We start from the raw sequence: 19,453 nt of genomic DNA on the forward strand, positions 1-19,453 counted from the left end.
AAAAAAAAGAGTGAGGTTTGGGGGTTACATGATTAATGGTCATTTGAAAGATAAAACAAAAGAGGAGGGGCTGGAGAGGTGGCTCAGTGGTTAAAGAGCATAGACTGCTCTTCTAGAGATCCTGAGTTCAGTTCCCAGCAACCACATGGTGGCTCACAATCATCTGTAATGGGATTTGGCGCCCTCTTTGGTGTGTCTGGGAACAGCTACAGTGTATGCATACGTTAAAAAAAAAAAAAAACCCACAAGAGGAGAAAACAGCGTTATAAAAAGAGTAGCATTTTAAATTTTTTTATTTAATTATATACCTAATTTAAAAAGATCATCATGGCAGGAGAGATGGTTCAGCAGGTAGAGGCCTGATAAATTGAGTTCTATGAGAACTGACTCTCGTGAGTTGTCTTCTGACCTCCACACACATGCCATAGCATGTACTCGCCTGCATACATCATACACACACATACACAATGAACATGTATTTTCTAAACATTTAAAGATTTAAGTATGACAGGCATGTTCTACAGCTCATATGAAGGTCAGAGGACAGCGTGTATCAGTTTTCTGTTTCTGTCTTGTTTTTTGAGGACGAACTGTGACCATTTCTGCTGTAATGAGTATTGGGGGTTTCAGTGGCTTTTCCTGTCTTGTCTCCCATTTGGCCACAGGTGGAATTACATATATAACAAGCCATTACATGAGTCCTGAAGATCTAAGAACTTGGGTCACCAAGAGTTGTGCAGTGAGTAATTTTCTTACCAGCTGAGCCATCTTCTAACCCACCCTTTTCTAAACATCCTCCACCTACCCACCATTCTATTTACTTAGTGTATATGTGAGGATGTCCATGTGTGGGGTGTGTGTATGCCATGGTAGGCATGCCGGAGTGTACATGTAGAGGTCAAAGGACATCTGTGGAAGTCAGTCAGTTCTCTTTTAACCATGTGAGTAAGTTCCAGGAGTTGAACTCAGATCATAAGATGTAGAACTTTTACTATGTAGGCCAGGCTAGCCTTGGAACTCATGAAGATACTCACCTAAGTCCTAGAAATATAGGCATGTGCCATCACACCCAGGCAAAAACAATTTATCTATAACATGTTCACTAAATTGGCAAATAAAAAGGCCATTAGTAGGTGGACTCAATAGTGCACTTACTTGGAAATAGAAACAGGACAACAAAATTTAAAGCCAGCCTGGGTGGCATAGTAAGACCCCACCTCAAAAGTCAACAGATCTCTGGGTATGATGGTGCAAACTTTTAGTATAATAGAAGCTTCGAGAGGCAGACATGAGGAAAGAGACGTCAGGGAGAGCAGCACTGGCATGTCAGAGTGAAGGACTACAGTGAGTCTCACGTCCACAGCCACATCCCGGGTCCTGCTGTGCCTGTCTAGCCTCATCACTGTCTCTCAGTCCATTGTCATCAATGTCTGTCATTTCTTCCTATCACTTCTCCCATGATTTTGTGACAGAACTATAAATTGGCAGAACAAAAACCAGAGAACAAAGAAAGTCTTAAGTGACACAAATTCTGGGAAAAGAAATATTAAAGGCCAGGAGTCAGAGAGTGGGGCAAGGACTACCAGGCTAAGCCATAATAGGTCATGAAATACTATGGGGATGGGCCCCAAACTGCCCATAAGGTACAATGTAATGATTAAGTTGCTTACCTTTGATACAAATTCTTTAATGCAGCTGGTCTGACTGGCAACTGAAAAATGTGTTGCTCATCAAGAGGATTTTGTTTGTAATATTTTATGCAGGATCTAAAAAGATGAAACAATTTCTTTTGGGAATAAAAGCTGTCAGAAAAGATAACTGCTTCCTATTTTACCACTAACTAGGACATGGACAGAAGGAATGAATTCAGGGCCATAACAGTAACAAACACAGCCTCCCCACCCCCACTTTCCATCTACTGCAAACGAAACTTAAAGACAATGTTTTCTTTCTGGCCAAGGAAATCTCATCCACTTCAAAAAATTTATACAGACTGCTTTCTTATATAAAATCATATGAGCTGAGAATGTAGCTGAGCGGTGGCTCACACCTCTAAGCCTGGGCTACAAACGAGACATCTCAAAAGAAAAGGAAAAAGTGCTTACTGTGTTAAAGAAAAGAGAAGCTCGTGCTGAGGTTTAATGAAAAGCATGCAGATGACTAATATTTCGAGAATGTGATGGAGTTTCCGAACACGGTGAACCTGTTCCTGTGTCGTTACCGACGGAGAAATGAAGTACTCCTGGAAGACAGAGACGGAAAGAGGGGATGGAAGCAAAGACTAAGCAGAGCCCCCACTCCCTCCACATCTAAACCTGGATGTCTGATAACGGGAAAGGGAGGTGAGGGTGGCACAGAACTCACCACCCTTCACCATTAGCCTTAAACCAAGGTCTTTGCTAAGGACGTTGGGAATGACACAGTTCCTATGAAAGCTGACCCCAGGCTGCTTCACTAAGGAGGACACACGTGTAGCCAACACTACTCATTACTGAGGATGACTCGAAGGACTAATCTGAAAGACCACTCTACATCTCTCCTTACCTGGTGACCTGAAGCCTGAGAAACTAACCAGGTGCCTGTCAGTTTTCCCCTTGAACATATTACTGGTACATCGGCACAGCTTTTGGAGAAGAAATTTGGCAAGCTAAGCCAGTATCATAAACCGCTGAACTTTCCAGTCCATTTCTGGGACCCAACCGAATAACCCAGTGGAAATGGTAAGCGGACTTCGACAACAGCCAAGACTATCTAGCCTGCTGGAGTGTTACACTTTGTATAATTGTTTCCCCTTGAGTGAGCCTAGAACTTATAAACAAACATGATGTGGTTTTATTGCCATAACTAGGCCACTTATAGACTATTCATTAATCAATAATATATATTAATACATAATATAAAACATGTAAACATATGTTGTAATACATCATGTTATATGTATTATACTATATATAACATGTTTATATCTAACATACAAAATATATTATATATTAGCATACATAGTAATAGACTGTACTGTTTAATAATATATAAAATATATAACATGCATTATATAATATTAATGTTATATGTAGTATATAAATTACATTATAACTTGTTCATATATAATACATATAATAAGTAGTTATCATATATTCCTTATAAAATCCTGCCCAGAGTCAGGTGAATCTCTGAGTTTGAGACTGGCCTGATCTACAAAGTGAACTAACTCCAGGACAACCAGGGCTATAGAGTGAGACCCTGTCTTATATGAGTACACTGTCACTGTCTTCAGACACACCAGAAGAGGGCATCAGATCTCATTACAGATGGTTGTGAGCCACCATGTGGTTGCTGGGAATTGAACTCAGGACCTCTGGAAGAGCAGTCAGTGCTCTTAACCACTGAGCCATCTCTTCAGCTCAAGACCCTGTCTTTAAAAACAAAACAAAAACCCTCCCAGGCTAGCCTTTAAGATGACCAAGAAGCGGGGTTGGGGATTTAGCTCAGTGGTAGAGCGCTTGCCTAGGAAGCGCAAGGCCCTGGGTTCGGTCCCCAGCTCCGAAAAAAAGAACCAAAAAAAAAAAAAAAAAAAAAAAAAAAAAAAAAAAAAAAAAAGATGACCAAGAAGCAAAGGAGATGCTTTTCCACTCACTGTCACTCTGAAATAAACTGTCATGTGGTGGGGAAGGTCCATGATAAATGCTGAGAGTATCCTATAGAACCGGAGATTGGTCCTGAGCCAATACATTAAAGACTATTGTAACTTCTTTAGCAAATAATCCTTCATATGAGTCAAGAGGATATAAAATAGATACGCCTTTACAGAGTCCCTGACAATCTAGGTAAGAGTTTTGATAGAAGAGTGGCATCGACACAATAAAACTACATATCAGTTACATAAATACAAAGAGAAAAGGAATGGCGAACAAGCACCTTTCAGATTGCTACTGAACAACAACAATAACTGGCGTCAGTTGGCTCACTGTGCTTCCTAGGACCTAGAACAGAGGCTAGCACAGCAGATACTTAGCAACTGTGTGTTGTTATGACTATGTATGAGAAAGAAACTCACCAAATGATTCAAGGATGCAAGTTCCTGACCTATCAAGGAAAACATATGCAAATAAGCTTTAGGAAATTTCCAGTAAAAATTTAAAAATAAAAAGAATCAAAGAAAAATGTTTGTAGTTCATATATTAAATAGGTGATCAAGTTAAATAGTTCATCAATTACATTATAAATTTCATACTAATACTTATTCTAAAACTGATCATAGCTTGTCCCTAATAAAGAAAGTATCAAGTGTTACATATTAGAAAAAAATCTTTTTTTTTTTTTTTGGTTCTTTTTTTCGGAGCTGGGGACCGAACCCAGGGCCTTGCGCTTCCTAGGTAAGCGCTCTACCACTGAGCTAAATCCCCAGCCCCAGAAAAAATCTTTTAACTAGTGACAGCAGGTTCAGAAGGTAAAGGTGCCTGTGACAGCAAACCTGACACCCGAGCCCGAGCCTGGGGCCCGCATGGTAGAAGGAAGGACTGACTCTAGAAGGTGTTTCTACAGCCTCATGTACTCACGGGTGCCCCACCACACATTTTAAAACAACAAATGAAACATATCTAAGAGCCCAAAAACTGAAAGGAAACACAACAGCTCTATTTACTCTACTGTATTTATCAGGTAGGAAATAGGCCCAGAAAAGGAAAATGCTTCTATCAGTCAACCAGAAGTAAAGCCAAACTGACAATGACTAGGAAGGTAAAAACTAAGAGTAGTTATGGATGGCAACTGACAAGTTTTTGAAAGCTTTAAGTTGGAAAAGTACTCACTGACGAAAAAGCTGATATAATCTTTCTTCAGTTTGTCCAAGCCAATTTCCAGAAGCATCTGAAGTGGAGTGGTTCCAGAGAGAGGGACACTGTCCATGGCTGCGTGGTAAGACTGATGAATGAGCTTACTCAGCAAACTGTTACTCCCACTGTGCAACTAGAAATAAAAAGTTACACACTCTTAAATTTAGGTATAAATAACTGTAATAGGCAAAATAAGATCATGAGTTTGAAATGAGCATCATACATCTTCATCCTCCTGACATTATAAATTCTTTCAATAAAAGCTCCCAAGTTAACCTGAGTCCCTAAGATGCCACTCCCGGCTAGAAATGTGCCTTTAGAGTGCTCGCCTAGTGTGCCCAGAGCTCTGGCTCCATCCTCAGCTCTGCATGAACAGCAAGTTGGCAGTACACGTGTCTCAGAAGTTTAAAGTCAGTCACCCTCAGCTATACAAGCAATTTGATACTGCATTTTTTAAAAAGCAAGAAGAAAAAGAAAAGCTATTCCTATTCTACTTGTGTTTTGAAAATCTAAAGCAGCCAAGGAAGGCCTGAAGTGTTGAGCTTAATTTCACCAGAGAGAATCCGAGTTGGTCCTGTGAGGCCTTACAACGAAGACATCTCCTGGGTGACGGCAGCACCATTGAGTGTCTTCAGGAAACTTCTGTCTTCACTCACAATGAAGTAGACTGAAGGAACATAGTCTGCTCCTCAGCTTAGTTTGAGTATATGACAGAGTCATTTTTAGTTGTGACATCCCACATAACTTGGATTATTTGTAAAGTACAAAGGGCTATCAACTCACATCTAGCTTTGTAATCAATTATTAAACTGACTTTAAAATGGCACCTTGCTGCTGTTTTCTTCAGTCTTCAGCTCTCCTTGGTCTTCCTCATTTGCTGTTTTAAAACTGGATTCTCATGGTTTGCACTCACTGTACACAGCAGCAGGCTCATTTAACAGCTAAGCTGAGACCACCCCCCACTGCTCCTGCCTGCGTAGTGAGCTCTTGTGCTTGTTCTCCATCTACTTCAAAACACTCATTACTGTTCCTGGTGCTAGGATCAAACTCAGGGTCTCACACAGCTACAAAAATTTTTTTATTATGAACTGGTGGCTAAGTTATTTAAAATGGTTCCTAATGAATCCTTTCTAAACTTTTCATTTTGCTTTTTGTTCAACGTAAAAGTAAGGTAACCACACTTTGGAAAATTCATACTGAGACAGAAATGTCATCCAGGGCAAAGAACAGTTATCTGTAAAGCTTCTCCCAGTGGTTGTCACTAAGAATTTAGCCCCAACTGGTCCCAAATGATTTGTTTTCAAATTTTACACTTTGTAAAGTTACATGTTCTCTACATCATTGGCCAACACTGTTTTAGCAGCTATTACACACGATGTTCTGTGGCTACACCACTGTTACTCAGACATCGTGTAGCAAGGAAAGCACACTCGTCTACTATTTCTGGCTCCTATAAAGTAAATTACTAGGCTGGAGAGATGGTTCAGTGGTTACAAGCACAGACTGATCTTGCAGAGGACCTGGGTTCAATTCTCAGCACCCACATGGCAGCTCATTAGTATCTGTAACTCCAAGATCTGACACCCTCACACAGAGATAATGCAAAGCACCAATGCACATAAAATAAAAATATTATTAAAAAAAGAAAAGAAAACCGTACATATTGAGATTGACAATTGGGGTTTTGTTTGTGAGGTAGGGTCTCATGACACAGCCCAGGTTAACCTCCAACTTGTGAACAAACATTCTGCTTCTTAACAAAAACCAGGATTACGGGCATGTCTTAACATGCCTGGCCTTGATAAATGCTTCTGTGCGTGAGTGTTAGGTAGATCCCAACGCAAGCATTATTGGTTCAGAAGTCCTTTTACATTTTGGGAATCTCAGGTCATCATCCAAACTGCTTTGTAAAAGAGCACCATAGTTTTCAGGTCTTCGAAGTGGCCTATGAAAACATTCACTTCCAGAGCAGGTTAAGAGTATCAAGATGGGGTTGGGGATTTAGCTCAGTGGTAGAGCGCTTGCCTAGGAAGCGGAAGGCCCTGGGTTCGGTCCCAAAAAAGAGTAATCAACAGATTATATGTGCCAAGCCAGACACTAGGTACTGTGTATACATTAGATCAATTCTCACCCCTATATAACAGTATGATTCAGGAAGAGTCCAGTCTTCACACTGTAGCTGAGAGCAGTGAGGTAGGGAGAAGTAAAGGGCCCCAACTTTACACAACTAGAAGGTAGCAGAGCTGGAGGTCAAAGCAGACTGTTAGATCCAGTGTTTTACCAAACGCTCTCTGTTTGTTTGGTTTGGTTTCTGTATGTCATTGAGAAAACATTCTACTCACACCATTCAACCTACCCATGGCTGTATATCACCACACTGCAGACTCTGCAGGATCAATGTGAAACACTTCACCAAGTCTTGATATGAAACCACACCTTAAAAACCAAGTCACACAGAAATCATTTCCACATTTCTACTGATTAAAGTGTCAATTTTAATGACACACACACACACACACACACACACACACACACACACACACAAAACCAAAAAACAAAAACCCTGTACTTTAGCAGTGAGAGGGAGGATTTAAACTGGGGGGGGGGGGGGGGAGACAAAAAAGATATAGCTCAGATTGCCAAATAACATTTGGTAGATTGATCGATTAATCTATCTAAAATTGTTATATATGAGTTATATATTTATAAAATTGTTTTATATGTATATATGTTTTAATTCCTGTAAATATCTCAGGTAAACATAGCTGTTTTATATTTTAAAGACATGAAAAGGGGCTGTAAAGATGGGTCAGTAGTTAAGAGCACTGGTTACTCTTCTAGAGAACCAAGGTTCAATTCCAGCACCCACATGCTGTTCCCAACCATCTATAACTCTAATTCCAGCCTTCTGGCCTATGCAAGTAGACTGACCTCACGTGATATAGAGACATACACAGGCAAAACACTGATACACATAATGTCAAAACAAACAAAACCTTAAATAAACAAAAGAAAGCCACTTTAACAATGATGGATACATACTGCTGCTCATTTTGCACCAAAGCTGTTCAGCAAAATCGAGATCCCCCCGAACTGTGACAAGCATAGACCTGACAACGGCAGCTGTGTCGTGGTTCACTGCCTGAAAAAGATATAAGCTTCAGAGAACACGTGATTTATTTACTTTTAAGGTGAAGTAGTTTAAGCTTTAAACACTATTCTGAGAGCTATGAAGACATGAACATATACAAAGAATTATAGAAATATTTTTTTCCTCAGAATTTTTACTAATAAGGAGACACACTTGAATAGAGTAGTTGAATAGAATAAAGACCTAGAGTTTTGAAGTTTTTTTTTTTTGGTTCTTTTTTTCGGAGCTGGGGCTTCCTAGGCAAGCGCTCTACCACTGAGCTAAATCCCCAACCACCAAAGTTGTTTTAAATCTGTAATGACTAACCAGACATGGTGGCAGTTACCCATAAAGCCTAGCACTCAGGAGGCTGAGGCAGGAGTAAATTGCACTTGAAGCTAGCCTGAGCACAACCCTGCCTCAAAGCAAAAACCAACCCCAAACAATCCGTAAAACTATACTGCTTAAAAGTAGATCTCAATTTTCTTCCTACATGAGAATAATTATTAAGTGGCCTTTGACCCCATTTCTTATCAGGTGGAAACTGTTAGTTTCACAATGGCATATTATGGCACGGTTACAGCATTTCACGTTGTTTTCTTATACTATGGCAATACTGCCTACAGTGCATTATTAACATAACCGTGTCTACTTTCTGCAGCTGAACAACAAAAACAAACAGAATAGAAGGAGAGAAGGAGATCTGAGATGCTACGGCATGAAAGGGAGCAGCACATCAGAGTTCCAAAGCGGGGTAAGTTTCTAACTGATAGTAATTGTTTATCTCTCCCTCCCTCCTTCTCTTTTGGTTTTTCCAAACAGGGTTTTTTTGTGTAGGTTTGGCTGCCCAAAAGTTGGCTCTGTAGACCTAGCTGGCTGTGAACTCAGAGGTCCACCTGCCTCAGCCTCCCAGGTGCAGGGATTAAAAGCATTCGCTACTCGCCTGGCTTGCTTACCTCTTTTTGTGTGTCTTTCTTGGTAGAATCATCAAATTCATCCAGTTTATTTAAGTCTAAAAAGCAGGAAAGGCTTATTAAGTTATTTTAATTTTCTGCTTCCTGTATTATTTCCATCCTATTCCTGTTGTCAAGCAGCAAATGGGAAGAGTAGGAGAATACTGGAACTTTAGCAAACTACCACGATAGCTATCCTTTAAGCAGGAGCTCCAAACAAGAGCCGTCCATATGTAGAAGACATTCAGATACTGTCTCATTGCTCTTCTACAATCCCAAGCACATTTATTTATTTGTGCTACATAAACTTCCATGTCAACATCTCTGTTTTACAGTCCTGAAGCCTGGGCAAGCCTAGGGATTTAAGTATAGTTGGCAAATGCTCGACCACTGAGCTATGTCCCCAGCTTGGCTCTGTAGACCATGTTAGCCTCAAACTCAGAGATCCACCTGCCTCCAATTCCCAAGTGCTGGGATTAGGGTCCTGAGCCACCACACCCAGCACTTAGGTAATTTTTTGACTTTGTGACAAGGTTTCTCTAAGTTGCCAAGCTTGACTGACACTGAAAGCTCTCTACAGCTCAAGCTAACATTTCTCCTGCCTTGGCCTCTTAAATAGCTTTACAAACAGATCACAGGTCTGTGCTGCCAGGTTTCACTCAAACTGTATCTTAGAATTTTTACAATAACATCTATCTTTGAACCAAAGCTGTTTCTCTAGCCATATCAGATCATAGTTTTAATGTATTCTAACTCAAAACTATATAAAGCCAAGAGACAACTGATATTTAAATGTAGAAAGAATATGTAATGAATTAAAAACAAGCAACAGACAAGAACAAATTATGAAAACAAACACCGTTTAGGAATTCCTGCACAGATTCAACAGCAGATTTTGTTTCCAGAGGTTCGAGCCATTCGGTTACACCAGTCCTGATGCCATCAGCCAAAACCTGTAAAACAATTTAACAATCAGAAGACATGTCAGCAGAAATCATAGCCTAATTAATAGGGATATATTTAATAGTATTATCGATTAAGGTAGCAGTTCTTTAGAACAATTTTTTAAAGGATTTATTTATTTTATTGCATATATTGAATGCTTGGTGCACCACATAGAGTGCCCAGTGCTTTCAGAACTCAAGAGGTCACTGGGTCTCCTGGTAATGCAGTTACAGATGGTTATTAGGTACCATGCGGGTACCAGGAATCAAACCCAGGTCCCCTGGAAGAGAAACAAGTGCTCTTAACCACTAAGCTCTCTTTCTAGCCCTATGGTAAGGGTTTTTGAATGTTGACTACTCACTAGGCATTGTCAAAGGATTTTGTATGTAGTGTGTTATTTAATCCAAACAAAATTCTCTAAAAAATCTCTAAGGCAGACACTGCTGCTGTCTTCGTTTTACTAAGACTAAGAAAGTGTCAGTGGGGGGTGCGGGGGGGGTTGGGGATTTAGCCTCAGTGGTAGAGCGCTTGCCTAGGAAGCGCAAGGCCCTGGGTTCGGTCCCCAGCTCCGGGAAAAAAAAAAAAATTAAAAAAAAAAAAAAAAGAAAGTGTCAGTAGTTAGTAACAAACAGCAGCAGGGTACATACCACCAGGCTGGTTCTAAGGATGGTATTTAACTATAATGCTATGCACACTGGACCAACATGTGATCTGGGGAGGATACAATAGAGGTGAAGTAACAACGAAACCACAAATGTGAGAGTGAAACCAAAAACAAGTTTATCCAAACACAACATAATTACACACAGGCACACACACAATTTAAGCACGTGAAGGAAAGGCAGTCAAGACAGGCTGCACTAACTACAGGACTGATAACAGGGCTCTGTCTGATGCAACTTAGCAGGGACCAATGTCTACAAGCAGGGAAGAGGGAGGATTCTGAGGAATGCCTCCAACCAGCTCGAACAAACAGCAGAGAACAGAAGGAAAAGAGAGAAAGACTGAGAAACTTCACAAGTCTTTTTGCCTTGCATGAGGAATGATATCCACTAGTGCTGTTGTAATAACATGACAGGATCCAGTGGTTAGCAATTCCTTTATTCCCAGGGAAAAGAAAAATGTTTCTCAAAAGAAAAGAGGTCATTTCATATTTACAGAGGGGTTTATGAAAAAGGTGAAGATAATCTTTATGTCTCAGAATGACTGAGATATTTAACTTGGTGGAGGTCAGGGATGTTAAACATAATTACTATGTGTAGGATGGTCCAAATCACAAGGAATGGGGCAGTGTGGAATGCCCACAGCGTCTCTATTGGAAAACAATGCATGGTCTTGACAGTGTGTCAAACAAAGGTGAAAGGGTTGTAATTGGCTAGTACGATAAGACCGGTGAAATGGCTCAGAGGATAAATGAGCTGCTGCCAAGCCTGATGACCTGAGTTCTATCTCCACAATCCATATAGGAGAAAACTGACTGTCACAAGCTGGCTTCTGACCTTCTGCACAAATACACTCTCTATATAAATAAATATAATTAAAATTAAATATATAAAATAAAAATAGAATTTAAAAAGGCAAAAAGGGGGCAGACAAAAGGACCAGAAGAGTAGAAGGGAAAGACGGCAGGTATGTGTAAGAAAATTGCATGCATTTATAAAACACAAGGATTTCGTGTGTGTGTGTGTGTGTGTGTGTGTGTGTGTGTGTGTGTGTGTGTAGGACAAAGTATGGTTTAAACATAGTTGCCATATGACCTAAAACAATTTCACCAGAGATGCAGAAAACATATGGTAACAGAAAAATTTGCATAAATGTTCACAGTAATATCATCCCTAATATCCAAAGAACAAAAAGATAAAAGGAACATCCATCAGCTGATGAAAAGATGAACAAATGCAGTATATTCATAAATCAGATGCTATCTGGCAATCACAAGCTGTGAGACGTATACGCACACTAGTGGTTGCCAGAGACTGGCAAGGTTGTGAGGTGAGTGCTCAACAGCACTGTGGAAACAAGGTCACACTTAGGAGTAATAAGAATGCTTTATCACTAATGTGGTGATGGTTTGCACCATTCCGCCAATGAAGTAGGATGGTAAAGCGTAGCTACTATCTAAGTGGCACTCCCTTTCGTTTTGAAGACAACTGCCACATAAACAACAGTGCAAATTGTCAAGAGTATAGTGAAATGTAACGTTTGGAACAAATTTTGAAGAAAATCAGTTATATTGTGAAACAATTTTCATGACAATATGGAATTCACTGAAAGAAACTGTAAAAGGATACTCACAAGGAGAAATTTCAGTTCTCGGTGAAGGTGATTCAAACAGCCTCTGGGCTCTCCTGATTGTACTCTGATATTCTAAAAATTATCAAAGACCATCAGTTTTCACTGGCAACCCATGTTCTCTAAGAGTCACTGTGACTCGCATTTCAATGGCATATTTTATAAAGCACCAGTAAATTAAGTCCATGCCACAGTCAGAACATCTTATCCCAAGATCTTACAGATCCAGCTATCCTGATACACAATCTGAATCAGTCCACTGCTCTCTTCCCGACCACAGAGACAGAGCAACTGCCTCCCTCACATGGTCACCTGCCTTTCCTCATGGAACTTCCAAGAGGACAGGTAGAAAAATTTAAATAAACAGCTCAAAACTCAGTGATAGTCAGCATTCTGACACCTGAAAACGAAGTCTCATTAAGTCAGTGTGTAAGTCTACCAGAGTCTAACCAGAAGCTGTGGCGTTGTAACCTTAAGTCCTTAAAAACAAGTAAGTTATTCCTACTACAGGAGAAGAAAAACATAAGTATAAATACCCATAATCCTACCCTCCAGGAGAACCACTGTTAATATGAAGAAGGCTTCTGGGTATATACTTCTTTTTTTTTTTTTTTTTACAAAACATACTTGACATCCACAGTTGTACATATTATTCTGTATGCTTCTCTTTCTAAGTTTTGCTTTAAAAGTTTTTCCTGTTCTTTTAAAATATTCCCGGCAACTCCATGGTGGCTCACAAACATCTCTAATGGGATCCAATGCTTTCCTCTGGTGTGTCTAAAGACAGCTAGTGTATTCACATAAAAATAAACAAATGTTTAAAATAAATCTTAAAAGAGGGTTAGCTGAGGACACAGGTCAGTGGGAGAATATTTGCCTATTATCTTATACACAATTTCCAATATCAAAAATCTTTTCTTTAAAATTTTATATTTTTAAAATGTGCATTGGTGTTTTGCCTACATCCATGTGTTTGTGGGTGTGGCAGATCTCCTTGAATTGGAGTTACAGACAGTTATGAACTGTCATGTGGTTGCTGGAAATTGAACCTAGGACATCTGGAAGAACAGCCAGTGTTCTTAATGGCTGAGCCATCTCTCATGCCTCACCAAATATAATCCTAATTTTCTCATTTCTTTTTTTTTTTCTTTTTTGATTTATGTTCAACAGGTTCTATTCTTAACATTTTGAGAACTTAGCTTTTTGTTAGCAATTTAAATTTTTCTTCCCTTCCTCCTTTGTTTTTTTCCTTTTCTTTTGAGACAGGGTCTCAATATGTAGCTCAGGTTGTCTTGGAACTCACTACATAGATTAGGCTGGTCTCTCCCCTTGGCTCTGCCTCCTGAGTGATGGGATTAAAAGCGTGTGCCACTGTGCCTGGAACAGAACTGGACTTCTCTGGAGTCACCGCACAAAGACTGTAATCATCTCTTGAAAGTAAAATTCCATAGTGACAGGATTATATCTCAGCTTACTTGGCAAAACCTCTATTAGTTGTCTGATGAGACCCCGGAGTTTTCTGAGTGGTACAGCCTAACATCCAGTGAGTGTCAAATCTGGAAGTTTACAGCACTAGCAAGAAACAATTAAACCGCCACTCGGAAGCCTGAGCAACCTGAAGAGAAGACATGGTCTATTCCTACCAGAGTTGCAGTTGAAGATAGGGGAGGGGTTTGAAGAATCTCATCCACAGGGCTCCAGGAAAGATCCAGAGTGACTGTAGTTTGTGATGGGGTAACAGTGTCATCCAAGTCAGTAGACTTAAAGAGCTCAAACTGGGCAAAGCCTCTGGCTGTTACCTGAAGACCAGGAGATCAACAGCATCAACGCCACATAACCAAACCATTATCAAAGTTTTTGATTTCTGTCTCAGAAGGAAAAAAGCCCTATACACTACACTGCCATCCAAATGAAAAAAGAAAAGACAATTCTTGTAAGCCACAAACATTAGGCAAATAGAGGGAGCACATATACAGTATGTGGGTCCCATATCTGAGGACTTGAGCATGGTCTGAGAACCAACCTCACAGCCAGCCAGGGATAACTGTGCCCTGGCTGATATAAAAATAAAGAGAAATATTCTGATGCTACAGAGAAATATTTAGTCACAGTGAGAGAAAGGAGAGAGCTGTTAAGTGAGGACAGCAGATCAACTAAGCACCTGTAGGTAAGCTAATAAGACAAATACTCACAGCAGACAGGTGATGTCTTTTCTTGTGTAAATTTTTTAGATTTTCCAGATTTTCAGAGTAATTTTTATCAGCTACAGGACATGAGATGAAAAAAGGAGGAAAGAAAGAATTGATTTAATTCCAAACTATACTGTTAAAACTAGAAAGTAATACAGGTGGTAGTGGCACATGCCTTTAATCCTAGCACTCAAGAGACAGAGGGGGATAGATCTCTTTGAGTTCCAAATCACTCTGGTCTATGTACTGAGTTCTGGCCTACCTGGGCTACGGATAGTGAGACCTTGTTTCAAAAAGAATATAATTAAAGCGAAGCATGGAAACTCACATCTAAAATCCTAGCTACTCTGGAGACCAAGACAGAAGGATATTGAATTTGAGACAAGACTGGGCTATAAAGACACTCCATAATAAACAGACAAAACAAATGTACACACCCTCAAATATTTATGGGAAATTAAATAGTTAGGCATACTGGTATTGACTTGTAGTCTCAACTGCTTGAGCCCACATATTTAAGACTAGCATGAGCCACAAAGAACTAATATTAAAAAGAAGTCTGTGCAGTGGTACTCATGTATAACCATGAATAATTGGGCTTTATACCACAGCTGAAACAGAGAATAAGTTCAAGAGTTCAAGGATAACTTTCCTTCCCAAAAGGTAATCTTTTAAATTAAAAAGTACAAACTAAATTAAACCCAAACACAGCAGGCACAATACATTCATGAGTTTCTACAGTACCCCCTCTACTGTTGAGCACAAACTTGAGATTCAATGTCCATATTTTACTCCCATTCTACATGGAAGTCCAGGAATACCACCAAACAACTAGGCAAGTAAGTATACCAAGACTGAGCGCTCACCTTTACAAGTGACCACATATAAGACAACGTCTGTAACGGCACCATTTGCTGTGATAAGCTCAGCTCCAAGCCAACAGGTACTCTCAGGATCTGAACTGTCACATCTCACCCACAGAGGAGGAAGGGCGGTCACCGGCTGCTTAATCTTCAAATGGGTCATGTTAGGATTGTGAGCCATGGTATAAAGTCCAATTAGCTGCCTTGAAAACAAGGACCAGGGAAACCAGTTATATATAAAATGGCAATATATATGACCTCTGAGGCTGAAGGTGTGCTTCCTTGGCAGAGCACATGCTTGGAATGTGGGAAACACTGACTTCAATCCCCAGTAACAGCCACCCTCTATTTTTTTCTTTTAATTTAAAAAAGACAATGTGAAGGGTCTCACAGAAACAACAATCTGGAAATGAAGAGTTAGAATGCATGAATACATGTATGTTTACATATTTCGGCAAGAGAAAAACCAGGTATGCTATATACTCTAATAGTTACAAGTCTAGAAAGATAGTTTAGCAGTTAAGAATATGTATTGCTCTTGCAGAAGACCAGCTCAGTTCCCAGTGCCTACACTGGGTGGCTTAGAACTACCCGTAACTCCAACACCAGGGGTACCCAATACTTCTGGCATCCATAGAGGCCTTACATGCACATACCACACTACCCACTCCTCTTTCTCTCTCTCACACACATATACACACACCTGCACAAATTAAATAAAAAAATTAAAGTTACATACATTGGGTATAAAAATGTATCATATATATATAATTATGATAATTTAGCAGCACATATTATATTGTATATACATGTACCATATATTGCTTTGCATATATAAATCTATAATTGTTGAAAGAGAAAATGGCAAGGTAGACATATCAAAACATAAACTGGTTTTTAAGGTATACAGAAGTTATCATTCAAAATTTAAAATATAGGGGCTGGAGAGATGGCTCTGCTGTTAAGAGCACTGACTGCTCTTCCAGAGGTCCTGAGTTCAAATCCCAGCAACCACATGGTGGCTCACAACCATCTGTAATAAGATCTGATGCCCTCTCCTGGTGTGTCTGACGACAGCTACAGTGTACTTATATACATTAAATAAATAAATAAATCTTTTTAAAAATTCAAAATACATATATATCAAAGGTAAAGATCAACTAATACAATGCAGCCTAAACTATTTTTTTCAAGAGACAGAAACAATTTACTATCAGATATTCAAAAAGGAATTTCTAAGACATTCAACTTCAAAAGTAAATAAAAAAATCTTAAGATGGTATGAAAGGCATGAAGAAATAGAAAACCGGGGCTGGGGATTTAGCTCAGTGGTAGAGCGCTTGCCTAGGAAGCGCAAGGCCCTGGGTTCGGTCCCCAGCTCCGGGGAAAAAAAAAAAGAAAAAAATAGAAAAAAAAAAAAAAAAAAAAAAAAAAAAAGAAAACCAAGAAATGCTAGGGGCTAGGAAGACAGCTCAGTAGATAAAGTGCTTGTCTTGTAAGCACAAGGACCTGAGTTCCATCTCCAGAACTCATGTGAGACATGCATGCTGGGGAGAGGTGGCACACATTCTTGATTCCAGCACTCAGGCGGCAAAGACAGATCTCTGTGAGTTCGAGGCTAGCCTTATCTACAAAGTGAGTTCTAGGATAGCCAGGGGCACACAGAAAAACTTGGTTCAAAAAACAAACAAACAAACAAACATCATACACACACCTAGCCCTCAGCCCCAACAATGTTTCAACTGAAATCCTATTCCTAACTCTACACTTAAAACAAAACAAACAAAACCAAGTTACCTTGCTCTTCCAACTGGTAAGGCCAGTGGCCTAATATTTTCACCAGTAGAAAGATCAGAAATAGCAGTTTCCTCAGACTGTGGTTCTTCAACATGACTTGTTTCTTCCTTCTCTAAAACCTTGAAAAAAATATTTTAGATTATTTAATCAGATGTAAGAGTCAATTCTCTTTTGTGCTAGAAAATGACAGCAGTGAGGCTGGAGAGATGGCTCTGCAGTTGAGAGCACTGTACTAGAGCAACAGACAACAGTGAGCTGCCATGTAGGTACTGCAAATCAAACCGAGTCCTTTGCAAGAGAAGAGTGCTCCTAACCACTGAGCTGTCACCTTTCAGCCCTCAAAGATCCTGACTACAGTTGCTTCCTATATAAAGGGAGCGTCTGATGATGGAAGAAAAGAGCTCTGACAGGCACACACGATGGGCAAAAGGTAAATACCTCAGGAGACCCATGGGAGATACCCAGCCACTTAAGTATCTTTCATTTTCCAAATGGAACAACCAGTTTCTGGGAGATGAGCTTAGAGCGCACAGCCCCCAATTCTGCCATTCATTCATTCATTCATTCATTCATTCATAAACAAGGCCCTATGCAGGGATCACAGGTATACAGCACCACACTCAGTCATAGTGCCCCTCAACCCCCCCTTCCTTCCTTCCTTTGTCCTGGAACTCACTCTGTAGGCCTACCTCTGCCTCCTAAGTGCTGGGATTAAAGGCGCGTGCTGTACATCTGGTTTTGTCCTTTTTCTTAATAGAGCTATTATAAAAAACATAAACAAACAAACAAACAAAAAGCACATGCGGTTACTAAGAATTAGCCACAAAAGCCAATACTTACCACTTTTTCCACAAGAAACACTAAGTCATTTTCATTTAGAAGAGTTTTCAGAAGATTTGGTTGGGCTTTTTTGCTGACCAACTGCACTTGTACATCAGCCTGTAAAAAACAGATGCAGTGTTTCTCTATGTAAGTTAACTACTAAGACCAGTCCCATGCAAATTACTAAAAAAAGGAATTTGAGCTATGCAAAATATTTAAAAAGGGTTCACTTACATGTCATTTCTCATGATTAGAAAACTTGACTAAAGGGGCTGGAGAGTTGGCTCAGCATTAAGAGCACTCACTGACTGCTCTTCCAGAGGACCTGAGTTCAATTCCCAGCAACCACATGGTGACTTACAACCATTAGCAATAGGATCTGATGCGTCTGAAGACAGTGACAGTGTACTCAAAAACATAAAATAAATAAATCTTAAAAAAAAAAAAAAAAGCAAGCAAGAAAACCTGACAATAAAATGGACTGAGGAAATGATTCCATTGTAGTTTGTGTCTTACACACACCCATGTAAAGCTGAGCACAATGCATGGATCTATAACCCCAATGCTGGGGAGGCAGAGACTGGAGACCTCTGGCCAAGTAAGGAGTTCTAGAGTGAATAGGAGACCTTGTTGTACAATAACTAAAGTGGACAGCAACTGTGTTACTGACCTCTGGCCTCCACATGTATCCATGGGCACATGTACATGCACAAACACAAGAAAATCTAGCTTATATCTGCCTTCTATCTACACGTCAAAGTCCACCTGAAAATGGCTGCCTTATCGAGCCCCCCTTGCTTATGCCTTTGCTGACATCTTCCTCTAATTAGAGTATAATGTAGGACAGAAATAGCAACTTACTAGTATTATCCTTTCTTCTACTGGAGTATAAAACTGTTCAAATTTAGTTCATAAGTATCTTTTTGTTTCCAATGTACTATACATACACTGTACAAAAACATGAAAACAGCCTTTTACTTTTCTTCTTTAAACAAATGTACTCTGTACGTGTATGCCTGTGTGTGTGTGTTCCTGGGTGCACATGTGGAGGTCCAGGACAATGCTTGCCTTCCACATTCATGTGGGTTCTGAAGAGTCAACTATTGTGCTCATCTAATAGATATCCAGGTATGACTCACATATAAAGATGGGATGTTTTCGTGGTTCCATATCATGAACTGCTTTCCCTGTTATTAAGAATCTGGGGATACCTAAGACCACACCTGGTGTATAGCGATTCTGTAAATGTTATTTTTTGGTAGTTTCCAGTTAAGTGTTGTAATAAAACAATAGACAGTTAGCATCCATGATTTCCTTAGAATATCTAAAATCATATTAATACAATCAAATTGCCTTTCAAATATGTCAGAAAACCCAGTCAACACAATGAATATTTTCGTCATCAGTATGAGAAGAAATTAGATATCTTGTTGTAGATCAAACCTGCCAAGGAACTCAACGCCCCTGACCATCAGCAAGTAGTCTATCAATAATGTCACCCCTTTTCCAGCACGACTCTACTCAGTGATCTCTTTCCTTTCCTCTCTATCCTCCCCCCCCCCTTATCTGGAATTAGGGGTTTGGAAGGGTGGGAGAAAGAACCCACAAAGTAGCCAAAGACACCTATGGA

General features: G+C 39.8%; 2 protein-coding genes across 6 annotated transcripts in view; one reads left to right on the forward strand and one right to left on the reverse strand.

Moving 5' to 3' along the window:
- The window catches only part of Lctl (lactase-like), a 47,354-nt gene that overhangs the window by 27,421 nt on the left and 480 nt on the right, over window positions 1-19,453 (forward strand). For all 3 annotated transcript variants that reach the window (XM_087562083.1, XM_087562082.1, XM_087562080.1), the window contains 2 exons: window positions 666-739; window positions 8,624-8,716. In XM_087562083.1, coding sequence (XP_087418209.1) covers window positions 666-739; window positions 8,624-8,716 — 167 coding nt within the window. The remainder of the gene's footprint in view (window positions 1-665; window positions 740-8,623; window positions 8,717-19,453) is intronic.
- Window positions 1-19,453, reverse strand: part of Zwilch (zwilch kinetochore protein) — a 33,209-nt gene that overhangs the window by 8,605 nt on the left and 5,151 nt on the right. For 2 of the 3 annotated variants that reach the window (XM_087563862.1, NM_001427745.1), the window contains 14 exon segments: window positions 17,842-17,940; window positions 17,002-17,120; window positions 15,208-15,407; window positions 14,345-14,415; window positions 13,796-13,951; window positions 12,156-12,227; window positions 9,775-9,868; window positions 8,919-8,974; window positions 7,875-7,974; window positions 7,189-7,268; window positions 4,809-4,965; window positions 4,055-4,083; window positions 2,106-2,242; window positions 1,671-1,766 (listed from right to left, as the gene is read on the reverse strand). In XM_087563862.1, coding sequence (XP_087419988.1) covers window positions 1,671-1,766; window positions 2,106-2,242; window positions 4,055-4,083; window positions 4,809-4,965; window positions 7,189-7,268; window positions 7,875-7,974; window positions 8,919-8,974; window positions 9,775-9,868; window positions 12,156-12,227; window positions 13,796-13,951; window positions 14,345-14,415; window positions 15,208-15,385 — 1,226 coding nt within the window. In that variant the 5' untranslated portion in view covers window positions 15,386-15,407; window positions 17,002-17,120; window positions 17,842-17,940. 3 annotated transcript variants of the gene reach the window in all.

Source organism: Rattus norvegicus, chromosome 8 (genome assembly GCF_021556685.1).
Source record: "Rattus norvegicus strain SHRSP/BbbUtx chromosome 8, alternate assembly SHRSP_T2T, whole genome shotgun sequence".
In the NCBI taxonomy this organism is placed as follows: domain Eukaryota; kingdom Metazoa; phylum Chordata; class Mammalia; order Rodentia; family Muridae; genus Rattus; species Rattus norvegicus.